The 16,737-nt window shown below is 38.7% G+C and overlaps 1 protein-coding gene across 2 annotated transcripts; it reads left to right on the top strand.

Moving 5' to 3' along the window:
- The first annotated feature begins 6,300 nt into the window (after positions 1–6,300).
- LOC106087425 (odorant receptor 59b-like) lies at positions 6,301–8,173 on the top strand. 2 transcript variants are annotated; one of them, XM_013252464.2, is made up of 4 exons: positions 6,301–6,507; positions 6,576–7,320; positions 7,606–7,966; positions 8,021–8,173. In XM_013252464.2, the coding sequence occupies exons 1-4, from the start codon at positions 6,381–6,383 to the stop codon at positions 8,093–8,095; spliced, it is 1,308 nt and encodes a 435-aa protein (XP_013107918.2). In that variant the 5' UTR covers positions 6,301–6,380; the 3' UTR covers positions 8,096–8,173. The 2 variants fall into 2 exon arrangements, with proteins under 2 accessions (XP_013107918.2, XP_059222879.1); XM_059366896.1 differs by having other exon boundaries at positions 6,301–6,491; positions 6,578–7,320.
- Positions 8,174–16,737: the final 8,564 nt, after the last annotated feature.

A 16,737-nucleotide genomic window follows, 5' to 3' on the forward strand; every position in this document is an offset into this window, starting at 1 on the left:
TAGATTACGAATTTCATATTAACAAATGGGTCCAAGTAACTGGGGGGCCGCCCCAACCCCAAAACCCCCTAAAATAGGTTTATTGGACGATCAGGACAATATTGGTCTCAAATGAAAGGCATTCAGGAGTAGATAACGAATATAGTCATGCCGAAGGAATAGGGTTTATAATTTGTTGATATCGAAAGGGAGCGGAACCTCCTACCCCGTTACTGTCAAAAAACATGACCCAAAATCAAAAGTGGATCGATAGGGACAGTAAAGATATAAAAGGTATTCGGGAGTAGATTACGAATATGGCCAAAAAAACTGAATGTAATGGGTGGTGCCCCCACCCCCAAAAACCCCCCAATTGAACATAGTAGCCGATCATGGCTATATGAGACTCCAATGAAAGCAATTTGGGAGTAGATTAGAAAAATTACATTAAAACGTTTGTTAAGGGTATTTAGGCGGCACTGATTTCCTTAAAACACCTCAAATAGATTATTTGACCCATCATGACAATATTGGACTCAAATGAAAGGTATTTGAAAATAGAATAGGAATCCACTTTTTCGGCCAAAGCACTTATTTGCCGAACATATCAATATGGGGCTCAAATGAAATTTTTTTGGGAGTAAAGAACGAATTTGATACATATTTTTAGGGCAAAGTGGCGTACAATCCGTACATATTTCTCGATCGTGGCAATTTTGGACTTAAATGAAAGGTATCTGGGAGAAGAGCACGAATTTGACATCTATATTCGGGCGGAATGTCTGAGGTACCATCCCAGCTCCAAAAAACACTTCCCGTCAAATGGATATATAGACCAACCACGACAATATAGGGCTGACATGAAAAATGATTTTTTTACGACTATGGTAATATGGGGCTCATATAAAAAGTATTTGAGAATATAGCATGAAGCTTATATTTCCTTTAAGGGCCAAAGGTCTTGGGGTGGCCACCTCACTCCCAAAATGCACACTAAACCGGACACTAAACCACTACAATATGGGAGTCCAGAGAAAGGTGTTAGGGAATAGAACGAAAATTTGACAATTGTTTTTTTTTTGACAAAATTTTCTATAGAAATGAAATTTTTACAAAATTTTCTACAGAAATGAAATTTTTACAAAATTTTCTATAGAATTAAAATTTTGACAAAATTTTCTATAGAAATAAAATTTTGACAAAATTTTCTATAGAAATAAAATTTTGACAAAATTTTCTATAGAAATAAAATTTTGACAAAATTTTCTATAGAAATAAAATTTTGACAAAATTTTCCATACAAATAAAATGTTGACGGAATGTTCTATAGAAATAAAATTTTGAGAAAATTTTCCATACAAATAAAATGTTGACGGAATGTTCTTTCAAAATAAAAATTCGAAAAACATTTCTATTAAAAAAAATGTTTTCACAATTTTTCTATATAAATTACCTTTTAACAATTTTTTTGACAATTTTTTTTTTGGAATTATTTCGTTCGTTATCCTAATAGTCAACTATCAACTATTTGTTTGCTTACTGCCAACAAAAATTTCCGTGCAACAATCCATTACTAAATGCTGGTCAAGTTACTTCTCACTTCCTGATGTGTTTTATAGATTCAGAAAACTTTTATTGTTGTGTGGAAACTTTTTTATTCTAGCTCTAGTGCATGGCCTGCACTCAAAATATAAATGTTAAAAAAAAGTTTTAATTTCTCGCATTTTTTAATTATTTTAAATAGGCAAACCATTTAACTTGAATAAAAAACTTTTTTAATTACTCTAGTCTTGAGAAATTATTTCTCACCTCTTAAAACCTGTGAAAAGATACATATGTACACTGAAAATCACAAAGAATAAAACAAAATAAAATAAAATAAAATAAAAATAAAAATAAAAAATTAAATAAAATAAAACAAAATAAAAATAAATAAATTTTAAATAAAATAAAAATAAAATAAAATAAAAATAAAATAAAAAAATAAAAAAAAAAAATAAAATAAAAAAAATAAAATAAATTTTAAATAAAATTAAATAAAATAAAAATAAATTAAATTAATTAAAAATAAATAAATAAAATAAAATAAAAATAAATAAATAAAAAAAAATAAATAAAATGAAATAAAAAATAAAATAAAATAAAAAAAAAATAAAATAAAAAAAATAAAAATAAATAAAATAAAATAAATTTTAAATAAAATTAAATAAAATAAAATAAAAATAAATTAAATTAAATAAAAATAAAATTAAATAAATAAAATAAAAAATTAAAATAAAAATAAAAATAATTAATTAATTATAAGATGCAAATAAGACGAGTTTATTTCATCTTTATCTCGACGTTTTGCAGGATATTTTTTCGACTTGCATTTTTAAAATCGTTGACCTTAACAACCCACAGAAATAACTCATCGTGGCACAGTGGGAGAAAATCAAAAAAAACTAATAAAAAATATGCCGTGTGAGAACGGGTAGCAATATCTCTTTGATATTTAAAATGGTTAGAGCTGAGGTGTTAACGAGATCGTGTGCATTCAATTTCAAGGCCTTAGGTTGCGTTAACACCTCAGCTTAAAAAATTTTAAATTTCAAAGAGATAAATCTACCCGTTCCCCGGCCGACACGGGATAACTATGAGCACCACATAGTCTGGAACTTTGAACTCCGACTTGTGCGGTGTCCATTGTTACCACGGGAAGCTTAGCGGAAAGCTAAGGGGCGCGTCCACAGGTTGCGGATGGTGGGAAGCTCTGTTTTTATGCGGAGTATCTGCAAATCCGCGATTTTCGAGAGGAGAGATTCAGTGAGGAGTCAGGTGTACTGGCTCTTAATTGAATACTGAGTGCCAATGATACTCGAGATGACAAGACGAGTTATTGTCAAATAACCAATGGCCAGCATCAGCGTCTGTTCCCAGGTTAGGAGTCGCTGGAGGCGAGCGTAGGACCTTGGAGCAAGCGGCTCGCCACTATAAGAAACAAAGGAATAGTAAAAACGGACCCCTCCCCTCCCCCCAATGTTGACGACCCACGCAAACGAAAAAAGGACCATGATTTGCACCTGGAATGTCCGCACTCTTTATAAAGAAGGTGCAGTATACGCCCTCCTGATGTATTAGAGAAGTACAAGGCAGATATTACCACCTTACAGGAAGTGCGATGGACTGATAATGGCGTCACTACAACACCAAACGGTGACGAACTCTACTGTAGCTGCCATAATACAAGGCATGAATTTGGCTGTGGATTTGAGGTCAGTCGGAGACTGAAACACCTTGTCTCCAGCTTTACTCTGGTGGATAAGAGGCTAGCCACAATCCGCATAAAAGCCAAATTCTTCAACATCAGCCTTATTTGTGTCCATGCCAGGACGAAAGACAAGTTCGAGCATACCAAGGATATTTTCTACGAGTGCCTAGAGAGTTCGCTACCGTTTGAACCTGGCGCGGAAAGTACGATCTGACACTGCACGGAAGCTGGACAATGAAAAGCTGCAAACACAACAGATGACAGCGGCATACTACACTCGAATGACCCATTTGCTTGATGAAAGCACTTCATGTTCCGGTGATATAATGGCGCAGTGGCAAACTATTGCCCACTCCATGGAAAATGGCGCAAAATCCGTACTTGGGTACCGGAAGCCTCCAAGAAACCCATGGTACGACCAAGAATGTCGCAATGCTACTGAAGCCAAGAATGCGGCATATAGAGCAACCCTGCAATCAGTAACAACGCGCCAGATGAAAGAGAGGTATCGGGAGAAAAGAAGAGAGGAGAAACGTCTATTCCACAGAAAGAAAAAGGAAATGGAAAGACGTAAATGTGAGCAAATTGAGATGTACAGGAGTCAGATTGAAGTCCGGAAATTCTACCAAAGAATTAGACATCAAACCGATGACTTTGGTACAACCTCCTGCAGAGACAAAAAAGGAAATCTGGTAACTGACACAAATAGCATACTGAGGATATGGAGAGAACATTTTATCTAACTAAAAGTGTCTGACGTTGGCGGTGAAGATGATACCGCAGAATCAGTCCCTAATGAGATTTAGAGAATTAGACATCAAACCGATGACTTTGGTACATCCTTCTGCAGAGACAAAAAAGGAAATCTGGTAACTGACACAAATAGCATACTGAGGATATGGAGAGAACATTTTATCTAACTAAAAGTGTCCGACGTTGGCGTCGAAGAGGATACCGCAGAACCACTCCCTGATGATGGCATAGAATGTTTACCTTCTAGTCAGAATGAGGTCCAAGTAGCAGTAGCCCGACTGAAGAACAACAAGGCAGCAGGAGCCGACGGATTACCCGGGTTAAAACCAGAGGCAACACGCTGATAAGGCGTCTGCATCAATCTGGCTAGAAGAAAGCATACCCGACGATTGGATCCTCAGCATACTATGTCCCGTACACAAGAAAGGAGACAAGTTTCAATGTGCCAACTACAGAGGAATAAGTCTTCTCCCCATCGCATACAAGATACTCTCGAGTGTACTGTGTGAAAGATGAAAACCTAACCCTCAATGCGGGTTTAGACCTGGATAGACCTCAGATATTAACACTGCGCCAAATCCTGGAAAAGGTCCGAGAAGGACAAATCTACACCTATCATCTCGTTGTTGACTACAAAGCCGCTTTCGAATCCCCTTTAGGTATTTCAAGCCATGTCTGAGTTTGATATCCCTGCTGAATTAATAAGACTCTGCAGGATGACACTTGCCGATACGCGTTCCTCAGTAAGAATAGGAAAGAATCTCTCCGAACCATTTACTACCAAATTAGGTTTCAGACAAGGGGACAGCCTATCGTGTGATCTCTTTAATATCCTGCTGGAGAAGATTATACGAGATGCAGATGTGAATAGATATGGGACACTAATCACAAGAGAATACATGCTACTCGCCTATGACGACGACATCGACATCATAGGTCGATCACCGGAAGTAATAACTGCAGGCTTTTGAAAGAATCGAAAGAGAATCAGTGAAAATGGGCCTGGCAGTAAGTGCATATAAAACGAAATGGATGGTATCAACTCCCACAACGCCCTATGCAACCGATCGGATAAAGAAAATTGGTAAACACAACTTTGTCAGCAACTTTATCTTCCCCGGCACCGTTGTAACCGAAACGAATGACACCAGTTTTGAGATAAAGCGGAGAATAATACTGACAAACAGTTGGTACTTTGGACTAAGTAAGCTGTATTAAAACAAGGCCACCTCCAAACCACCAACAGGAAGACGAAGATTACACTATACAAGACGCTGAAACTACCCGTGTTGTTAAATGGTTCTGAGACATGGGTACTTGTAAAAGCAGATGAGGCAGTACTTGGAGTGTTTGAGAGAAAGATTCTTGGTTAAATATATGGACCAGTTTGCGTTAATGGAGAATATAGGCGAAGTATGAACCACGAGCTGTACGACGATACCATAGTTACACGTATCAAAATATTGGGTTGCCCAAAAAGTAATTGCGGATTTTTCATATAGTCGGCGTTGACAAATTTTTTCACAGCTTGTGACTCTGTAATTGCATTCTTTCTTCTGTCAGTTATCAGCTGTTACTTTTAGCTTGCTTTAGAAAAAAAGTGTAAAAAAAGTATATTTGATTAAATTTCATTCTAAGTTTTATTAAAAATGCATTAACTTTCTTTTAAAAAATCCGCAATTACTTTTTGGGCAACCCAATACAACGGCTATGTTGGCTAGTTCATGTTGTTAGAATGGATGAAGAAGCTGCAGCAAAGAAGTCTTTTGAAGGCAACCACGGTGATACACACAAACCGGGAAGAAAGATCAAGTGGTGGAAGACGCCTCGAAACTTGGTGTCAGAGATATTCATATGAGCGCAGAAGATCGAGGCGCTTGGAACGTTATTCTACATTCGGCTTGTGGAACAAATGTTCTGTCATAGCCAATTAAAGTAAGTATCTCTACCCGTTCTCACACGCCATATTTTTACTAGTTTTTTTTTTTATTCTCTCCCACTGTGCGTCGGTGTAATGCTGTCTTGTTCAATACTTTTTGATTTTGAGATAAACGCTCTTGAGTTTTTTTATCAAAGCTAATTTTTATAGGAAAATTTCAAACTTTCTCTAGGGATAAGTCAATCAAATTTTTTTTATAGAAAATTTGGTCCAAATTCTAAAGAAAATTTTGTTAAAATTTTGTCACAATTTTATTTCTGTAAAAAATTTTTGAATTCCTTAAAAAATTTCGTCCGCTTTGCTAGTTGTTTCTCTATGTGTAGTAAATCTCTAAAATTGAAATATTTCATGCATATTTTCATAAATTATTACCCAAGTGAAATTGAAATGGGTCTCTTGTCTATAAAAGGCCGCATAAACCTGCCAAAAATGTTAGAGAGTGATTTTGCTTAAACCACAATGGAAGAGCTAACCCTTACCGAAGATAATTTGATAACATCCCAAATGGTGAAGAGGAATGGTGCCCACTTCAATAAGTCAGCAAAAGATGAGGGGAAAAAGAATGAAAAAGTGGTACAATCTTGGGGTAAGACTGTATTACCCCCAAATAACTTAGGTGACCTTTTTGATCTTCTTTCATATAACCCCCTTTAGAGGCTGAGGACAACGAGGATGTGGTAGAAACTCGTGCTGGTCTGCGCTATCTCTACAATGGCTATTATTTCCTAGGCATCTACATGCCCAAGAAATACAAATATCTCTATGTGCTGTGGTCGGTGATTGTCAATCTGTATGTGACGATTTATTTGCCTGCTGGTTTTATCATGGGCATTGTGGATGCCACCGATGAGAATATGGAAATTGGCAATCTTTTGACTTCATTTCAAGTGGCCATAAATGTTGTGGGTTGCTCCATCAAAATTGTTTTAATGTTTTTCCTATTTCCCCAACTCTTGAGGTGTGAGCCACTTTTCGAAAAGCTGGATAAACGTTGTAGCACTCATGGGCAAAAGGAACTGGTGCGACGTTTCATGCACGATGGCAATCGTATGGTGGTGCTATTTGCCATAGCTTATTGGAGTTATTCCACCAGTACTTGCATAAGTGCGGTCATCTTTGGTCGTCTGCCTTATAACATCTATAATCCCTTTATTAATGCCCATGAGTCTTGGGGTTCCTTCATTTTGGCAGTCTTAATGGAAATGGTGCCCATGGACATTGCCTGCTTTCAGCAGGTGTGCGATGACTCCTATGCGGTGATATATGTCAACATATTGAGAACTCATTTGCAAGCTTTGGTCTTGAGATTGCAACAAATGAAGGGGGACGACAAGGATTCGGAGGAGAAAAATGTGGAGGAATTGAAGTTGTGCATAATTGATCACAAGAATATTATTGAGTAAGTATTGAGATATTGAAATGAATGAATAAAAAGGTAAAGTGGAGAAATTTGGCCCAAAATGACACTGGGAAAAGAATACAAAAATTATTTATTTGGCATGACTAGCAAAATTTTCTATAGACCTAAAATCTAGACAACATTTTCTAGAAATAAGATTTTGACAAAAATGTAGACAAAATTTTTTAGAGAAAAAAAATTCTATAAAATATTGAGCAAGGGAATCAAGGGTCGTCAATGGGTTACATGTCTGTAAAATCATCCCATTTTTTCTTTTCTTTTCAGACTCTACAATCGCGTTGCCCCCGTAATTTCTATAACCATTTTCGTTCAGTTCACCATAACTGCCAGCCTTTTGGGTTCGACTCTCATTAATATTTTACTTTTTGCCACAAATGTGGCTTCAATGGTTGCCTCATGCTTTTATGTTCTGGCTGTGGTCGTTGAAGTATTTCCTTTATGCTACTATGCCCAATGTTTGATGGATGAAAATGATTATTTGGCCCAGGTAATATTTCACTCGGATTGGATTAATCAAAGTGTTAGATATAGGAAAATGATGATATTTTTCATGCAACGTACTCAAAAGACCATAGAGTTTACGGCTGGCAAGATATTTCCCATAACTTTAAATAGCTTTTTGAGTGTAAGTTTAGTTTAAGAGGTAGTCACTTTTAGTAGCAAATTTTCTTATTTTCAGATTGCTAAATTTTCATTTTCCTTGTATACGGTCATTAAAGAAATGGATCTCAAGGAACGCTATGGCTTGAAGTAGAAAACAATTGTAATCATGGATACTTGGAGTTTAAAATGTTCAGATATTTTATAATGTAGTAGCACTCACAAAACTTCAAACTAGATGCACTCGTAATAAAGGCTTATATACTGCAAAACAAGTAAAAAGGCATTAAGTTCGGCCGAGCCGAACATTGGATACCCACCACCTTGAATATAGATTAAGCACCTTTCGTCACAATACGGTGAAAAATGCTGTGGTGAAAAAAGTTGTGGTGAAAAAAATCTGTGGTGAAAAAGCTGTGGTGAAAAAGCTGTGGTGAAAAAAGCTGTGGTGAAAAAAGCTGTGGTGAAAAAGCTGTGGTGAAAAAGGCTGTGGTCTACTGTTAAGTCACTCTCGAACCCCGGTAGACGGAATGACAGGACCTCAGCCACTTTTGGCGAAATAACCGTGACTGATCCGAAAAGATGCGCTAGGTTGTTTAACCGCCAATTTATTATGCATCCCGAGAGTGACAAGGAAAGGAGGAAAGCCATTCGCCGTATTCGTGGTCTCCGAGCCGATGAACAGCCATCACAATCTACCGTGGGCGAAGTTACAAATGTCATCCGTGGCGCCAAATCATTCAAGGCTTTGGGTCCCGACGGAATCTCTACATTGATGCTGAAGAATCTGGATGCAAGTGGAGTTGAGTACCTTACTACTGTCCTCAACCTGTTCTTGAACACTCTTATAGTTCCCGATGTCTGGAAAATGGGCAGAGTGATCCCGCTACTAAAGCCTGGGAAGGACAAGAGTTTGGGGGGAGTCATACAGACCGATCTCCCTTCTCTCACCAGCAGCAAAGACGCTTGAGGCATTACTCCTACCAAGCCTCGTAGGAGAATTTCCATTCGCCGAGCGTCAACATGGATTTCGAAGACTGCATAGCACAACAACTGCTTTGCATGCCATCACCGCACACATTTGCCGTGGCTTCAATCACCTCAGGCCATGTGATAGGATGGTCCTCGTGGCACTGGACCTATCGAAGGCATTTGATAACATCACCAACACGTCCCTCCAGCCAGGCATGAAACGCTGGGTCACCCCAAGGTGGGGTGATATCTCCGGCACTATTTAACCTCTACCTATCCCCCATTCCATAGAGATCGTATCATATGCGGACGATTGTACGGTCATGTCATTTGACAGCTCTTACACATTCTCCCCACATGCCACAGCAATTTGCGATAAAGTCAAAAGTAGAAACAAGGTCCTCAAGTCACTTGCTGGCAGCACTTGGGGTGCAGACAAAGAAACCTTGTTGACCACGTACAAAGCAATTGGCCGGTCTGTGGTTAGTTACGCAGCGCCAATGTAGTCTCGTCAACTTTATGACACGCAGTGGAATAATATTCAGATCTGTCAGAATGCCGCCCTCCGAACTGTGACGGGCTGTCTCCTCAGTTCTCATGTGGACAACCTCCATCAGGAGACAAATATCCTACCAGTGCGAAGACATAACTACATGCTGTCTAAGCAATACCTTTTGGGCTGTTATCGCAGAGACCATCCAAATCGTCTTCTTGTGAATAGATATCCACCACCCAACAGCCTTAAGGTAGATCTATTACATGATCTGGAGCGTGAGGTTCAGCGCTATCAGAGAGAACCTCTAGATCAAGCAGCATATCTAGGTGGTCTAGACAACATTCATGAAGACACGATAGCTAATGTATCGGGTGAATGTAGTCCTTGGAGAACGACCGCCTTCCATTGCACCTGAAGAAATTGACCTCCCCCAGCAAACCAGAGTAGTTCTGGCTCAATTACGTTTCGGCAGATGCAGCCGCCTCAACTCCTACAGAGCAAGGATTGATGCCGACTTGCAAGATGTATGTCCCGATTGTAACCAGGGACCGCACGATACACGTCAACTGTTTCACTGCCCAACCAGACCCATTCGACTTAGACCCAGATCGCACCCCATCTTAGTCGCAGAGTTTCTGGGTCTTGACACTCAACAGAATCAAGCAAACGAAAGATAGAACACAACAAACTGCTACAACAACAACAGCCCACTGTGTCAAATTTCAGCGAAATCGGGTAATAAACATGCTTTCAACCTATATGGGCCGTACTAAACAGTCATGTAGGGGAGCCTACAATAACTTGCTTTACCAAATTTCAGCGAAATCGGACAATAAATACGCCTGTTAAAGGCCCAAGACTTAAAATTGAGAAATCGGTCTATATGGCAACTATATCCAAATCTGGACCGATCTGAAACAAATTGAAGAAGGATGTCGTATGACCCAGCACAAATCACTGTCCCAAAATTTTGGCGAAATCGGACAATAAATGCGGCTTTTATGGATCCAGGACCTTAAATCGAGAGATCGGTCTTTATGGCAGCTATATGCGAACCTGAACCGATCTGGGCCAAATTGAAATAGGATATCAAGTGCCCTAATACAACTAAATATCCCAAATTTCGGCGAAATCGCACTATAAATGCGCCTTTTCTGGGCCCAAGTCCTTAAATCGAGTTATCGGTCTATATGGCAGCTATATCAAAATCTGGACCGATCTGGGCTAAATTTAAGAAGGATGTCGACTGACCTAACATAACTCAAGGTCTCAAATTTTAGCAAAATGGGATAATAAATGAGGCTTTCAGGGGTCTAAGACCTTAATTCAGCAGAACGGTCTGTATAGGAGCTATATCCTTATCTGGACCGATCTGAAAGAAATTAAACAGGTATGTCGAGTGGCCCAGGCCAATTCACTGTTCCAAATATCAGCGAAATCGGACAATAAATGCGCCTTTTTTCGGCCTTAGACCTTAAATTGAGAGGTCGGTCTATGTGGCAGTAGGACGTCGAGTGATCTAACACAACTCACTTTCCCAAATGTCAGCAAAATCGGATAATAAATGTGGCATTTATGGGCATAAAACCTTAACTCGGCAGATCGGTCTATATAAGGGCTATATCAAGATATTGCCCGATATATCCCAACTTCGAACTTTACCTGCCTATGGACAAAAAAAAAGAATCTGTTTAAAGTTTCAGCTCAATATTACTTTTTTAAAGCCTGTAGCGTAATTTCAACAGACAGACGGGCAGATGGATGAACATGGCTAGATCATCTTAGGTTTTTACGACGATCAAGAATATATATATACTGTTTAGGGTCGGAAATGGATATTTCGATGTGTTGCAAACGGAATGAAAAAATGAATATACCCCCATCCTTCGACGATGGGTATAAAAACAAGTAAAAATGTGAAAGTTCTGACGTGCCGACGAAAGTTCCTAGAACAGACTCCACCACGGCTCGCATTTATGAAGTTTTTTTCACCCTGTCTCTTTAAAGGCAAAAACTAATAAAAATCAATAAATCGCGTCAAATCATGCTTGGTGTGCAATACCTCCTATGGCTTCCATGGCACAAACAGTTTTGAGCATCTCAAAAGAGAAATGAATACATCATTAGCAAAATGATCCTCGTTCTAACAGGCAAACAAATTGAATATAAATCCCATGGCAGCCGGTTGTACATACCGGATTGAACCGATGGAGAGCTTCATCAGCAAGGGCTGTGCCGCAGTGTACAACACACTGCTACAACATGATCCCTGCACGGGATAGCTGTGAGCACCACACAAGCTGGAACATTGATGTTCGATCTGTGTGGTTTTCATTGCTGTCAGGTTGCGGTAGGGGAATGCTCCATACCGAGTTGCTGCAACGGCAGTCGCGGACAATCAGCGGTATTGAGCGGAGAGTCTAATTGAGAGGGAGGCACCGGCTCTTGCACAAATACTGAGTGCCTATGATTCTCGATATGACAAGGCGGGCTATTGGCGCCTTCAAATAACCAATGGTTCCCCTAGACCGGAACGAGATTGCTCACCTGCAGGAGCTTAACAAGGATCGCCTCCACCGCGTGAAAACGTGGCTAAAACAAGAACAAAGTATATCCCACGGATTTATACCCCCTCTAAAGGTTCAAGAATTATAATCGCAATGCTACGTAGTGCAACTGCAGCCGCGGACAATCAGCGGTATCGAACATAGAATTGTGTCTCAAAACAAGTGGTACTCACCGATTTAATGAAAGTCTATTCTGCAGGGTTATACAGAGGACTTGAAAGCATTGCTAAAACAAAATTGTAGCTCTAATTAAATTTTTTTAACATATTTTTAAAATATGAAATCACGTACCTGTGTTTTGCTTGTTTCATATCCAGCGAATGGTTCTTGAATATTGAATTTTAAGGTTTTATGATTCAGATACTTCTGATAAACTTTTTTCTCTTTTTTATGCAAAGGCTCTATTTGCTTTGCCACTTCTTTTGATGTTATATAATTTTTTTTTTTAATTTTTTGGTTGAGCTTCTTAGCCTCAATTAAAAATTTATTTTTCTTCTTCTTTCCAAACTTTTTTCACTACACTTTTCACTTTGACCGTATTAAATTCCCATTCATTTGATTCTAAGCACTTTTTTACTTTCCAGTTAGAATTTGTGCAACATTTTTCACTCGCGATAATACGAAACATTATTTTCCCGGCTTTTTTAAAACGTCTTGTATGTTATGTTGTGTGAGAACCCAGAGATGGTATAAAAGTGAACGGCGTCGATCGTTGAGGAAAATTTATATTGGCTGGTACCTAAATCTTGTCGCAGGGGTTCATTGTTGACATAATTACCAGCAGCTGAGTACAATTTTTTCTCGCGAAGTGCACTATCTGTCAATGAGTTTTGGTTATGTGTGTGCATACACAAAATCAGGATTGCACTAATCACTGAATCACTTTTGACAGATAGTGCACTCAACATTCTGTTGTTGGGCAACTGTCACTACCTGTAAATGTATAAATCTTGGGGTTTAGGAATTGAAAATTTATAGAAGGTTTGTGTTTTTATTTGCTTATTGCAGAGCTAAATTCACAATTGTTTTAATATGTTAAACATTATTTTCAATATTTACTCAATAACAATGTTAGTACCACTACTCGAAAAAATCTTGATGTTTTTAACGCCTTGAATATTTTGGATGTTTTATTTAGCGGATTCGCCATCATGACATAATTACCCGGTAGTGTACCGTAAACAGCTGAGTACAATTTTTTCTCGCAAAGCGCACTACCTGTCAACGAGTTTTGGTTGTGTGTATGTGTATAGTTAAGAACCATACACACAAACGACGAACAATGGCGTGAAGTAGTAACATACTCAAAATCAGAGTTGCACTGATTTTGACAGATTTTTTTCTTGTTGGGCAACTGCGACTACCTGCAAATTAATAATATCTTGTAAATTGATAAACAAAACTCATAGCAGGTAAACAAACTATTGACTCCGTTATAGAAAAATCACGAAACAGCGGCGTTATCATTTCACTAAACTACTAACATACAACTGTACTTTTGTCCATTATTCTTAAATAACATCCTTTAGAATCCACTTGCCAATGATAATAAACAATATCTTTACTTATTTTATGCCAAATAAGTCGTTTAAATTTAGTGACGTAGGAGGGTAAGTTATGCCGCACGTAAGTTGGTTACCAAAACGCAAATGAATTTACAATTACTGACATGGGACTTTGCTCAATGAAGCATCAAAATTTGTTGTGCTGTCAAAAATCTTACTAGCCCCTGGGCTACTCAAAAATTATTCACCATGCTTATAGACATATTTTTACTACCCCTACAACTTTGCTACCATTCGACACACAGTCTTAGTTTCATTCGTATCACACTATGTGTGCAACTTTAATAATAGCAAAATTTGACATATCATAAGACAACAACATGTAGTGTGATGATACCTTTAGAGCGTGCTTTATTCGTTTTTGACGTACATAAAAGAAAAAAAGCTCATACATATTTATCGCACATATTGTGTGATAGCAGCTTAACACATTTTCCTAAAACGTTCAACCCATGTGCAATGTTTAGAGGTTCTTGTTCAAGAATCCAATAAGCCGGCAGTAATTTCGTTGTTGACTTCGCTAAGATGTTTAAATATGAGGTGTGGCCACCACAAACGCTGACACAATCGTTTTCATTGTGTTCGTAGTATTTATTTAACAAGCACATTGTCTAAAAAGGCGGGAAATCAGTGTTGGCTTGGAATTTCCTGCGGAAAGACGAAAAATAATTAAGCTCTGCGAACATAAAGTAATTTGCAATGTTTCGGAAAGGAATTCAACTTGTTAAATTAGTGTTGTGATATGATTGTGCATTTCTTCAACAGAAAAGCAAAAAGAAAAGAATTAATTAGAGTGTTTCGTATAAGAAATGGTGTGCAAAAAAAAAAAACTTTTTGATGGCAAGTAAAGCGATGCAAAAAACTAAGAAATTTGCTAGTTGCATCAATTGATGTATGGAAAAAGAAGCAATAGAAATAAAGTGCTAAAAAAGGTTATGAATTAAAAAGACAAAGGTAAAAAACTTAAAAAATTGTACGAAAGAAAGTACCGTTTCATATTTTGTATGAGAGAGAGTGGCAAAACGATTCCCCTTACCTCTCTCTCTATATATATATAACGTATTGAGTAGTTGCAGCAGCATTTCATGTCTAAGCGGTTGTAATCGCATGAAATCGATAATTAAAATTATCAAAAAGGCGGGAAATCAGTGCGTGCTCGGAATTTCTGCAGAAACAAAAAAATACTTTAGGTCCGCGAAAAATAGGAAAATTGTAAGGTTTTGGAAGGAATGCGGCTTAAAAAAATTAGTGCTATGGTATTATTTATTGTGCATCAAATCAATCAGAAAAGAAAAATATAAAAAAATGACAAGAGTTTTTCTAATTAGAAATGATTTGCAAAAACAGGTGTTCGCGATGGCAAATATAGTCAATGCCAAAAAAGGCTTGCAAGAAAGAGGAAGCTCCAATGCCGCGATTAATGTGAAATCAAAGATAGTGATTTTTGGAAAGTGCTTTGAAACAATTTTTACAGGAATAAATAAACGATATGCTTGTCAGAAGCAAAAATACGATCAAAAGATTTGCCAAAGTAAATAAAGTAAAAAATATGCGTCAGTCATTCTTTTTGCACGTTTTGTTTTTGTTTTTGCAATGCTGTTTAGAATCGCAATGTGTGTGTATGTGAAAATAAGGTGATGTGCATTGAAATTGTTGTCGATGCGTGTGTGAGTGCGTGTTCGTTCATATCAGAAAAGTTAATATCTATCGGAAAAGTAAAAGCTGAGCCTATAAGAAGTCTTATAAGAAGTGTCGCGTAGAAGTACAATTGTGGTAGAGTTGTGGTATCTTGCATGGGATAGATACGTAAGATCAAATGATATTCTATGCAATAAGATAAAATTCTATAAAGATTGAACCTAAGGAACACAAAATAAAAACTACAGCAAAATATATAAGGTAAGATTCATAACTTTCCTTTATAGAATATGTTGAATTTTTGTTTTTTGCTTTACAAGATCTAATTTTCCCATTTAATGGAAATTAAATAATTTTCAAATATTCACCAATTTACACAAAATGAGGGTTCGAGGGCAAACATAATCAAAATTGGAGAAAGTAGAAAACCAGGAGGACAGTGAAGAAGGCTAATTCGGGCCTCTACAGAACTCCTGAGGACTAAGCGCCTGTTCGATAAGAGGTGTTCACCCATTATCCTGTGTCTTCTCGCAATTGCGTGGGATCGCCGTGAAGCAAAAGGTGGCCGACCGTTTTAAATTCCTCCTCGTCATCGCACGAACCGCTGACGTCTGCCTTTCACTTCATCCAGCTCAAGGTCAAAGACCTAACTTTGCAGTTGGAAGCGCTAAACACTTGACCTCAGGGCCTTTGGCACCCTGTAAACCACCCACACTTTGTTTTTGAGTTCATCTTAGAAGACGTCTACCCTATTAAGAAACTCATGCAGGTGAGGGCTCACTGAATCTGTAGCACGATTTGCGCCAATACGCGATCCGTTCCTGGCCAGTTCGCCGGGCGGTTCGTTCCTTCGCTGGGAACCAGCAGAACCATAGATGTCACGAGAAGCTTGGCTGTGAGCTACTGGGCTCGCCGTGAAGCAAGAAGACCGTTTTCAATTTCTCCTTGTCATCGCACTAACCGCAACGTCTGCCTTTCACTTCATCCAGCGCGAGGTCAAAGACCTTACGTTGCAGTTAGAAGCGCGAAACACTTGACCATAGGGCCTTTGCCACCCTGTAACCCAATCACGAGCCCACTCATTGTTCTTGCGTACACCTTAGAAGACGTCTACCCTAATAAGAAACTCGTGCAGGCGAGGGCCAGCTCGCCGGGCGGTTCATTCCCCGCTGGGAACCAGCAGAGCCATAGCTGTCACGAGAAGCTTAGCTACGAGCTACTGGGCGCCTCCTCATTTGGGGATAGTGGAATACTCCATAAGGAGCAGCTGCAACTGCAGTCGCGGCCAATCACGGCACGGGATAGCTGTGAGCACCACACAGGCTGAAACATTGGGATCCGATCTGTTTGGTGTTCATAGCTGTCATGAGAAGCTTAGCTGCAAGCTGCCGGGCGCGTCCACAGGTTGTGGATAGAGTAGTTGCAATGGCAGTCGCGGAGAATCTCAGTGAGGGGCCGGCCAGCACTGGCTCTTGCACAAATACTGAGTGCCTATAAAGCTCGATATGACAAGGCGAGTTATTGACACCTTTAAATAACCAGCGGCCACCTTATCCCC

The sequence above is a fragment of the Stomoxys calcitrans genome, chromosome 4, assembly GCF_963082655.1.
Source record: "Stomoxys calcitrans chromosome 4, idStoCalc2.1, whole genome shotgun sequence".
Classification (NCBI taxonomy): domain Eukaryota; kingdom Metazoa; phylum Arthropoda; class Insecta; order Diptera; family Muscidae; genus Stomoxys; species Stomoxys calcitrans.

Coding starts and splice junctions, on each gene's coding strand:
- LOC106087425 (XM_013252464.2), top strand. CDS start 6,381: ATGGAAGAGCTAACCCTTACCGAAGATAATTTGATAACATCCCAAATG. Junction 7,321..7,605: donor GATCACAAGAATATTATTGA/GTAAGTATTGAG, acceptor TTTTCTTTTCAG/ACTCTACAATCGCGTTGCCC. Junction 7,967..8,020: donor CTTTAAATAGCTTTTTGAGT/GTAAGTTTAGTT, acceptor TCTTATTTTCAG/ATTGCTAAATTTTCATTTTC.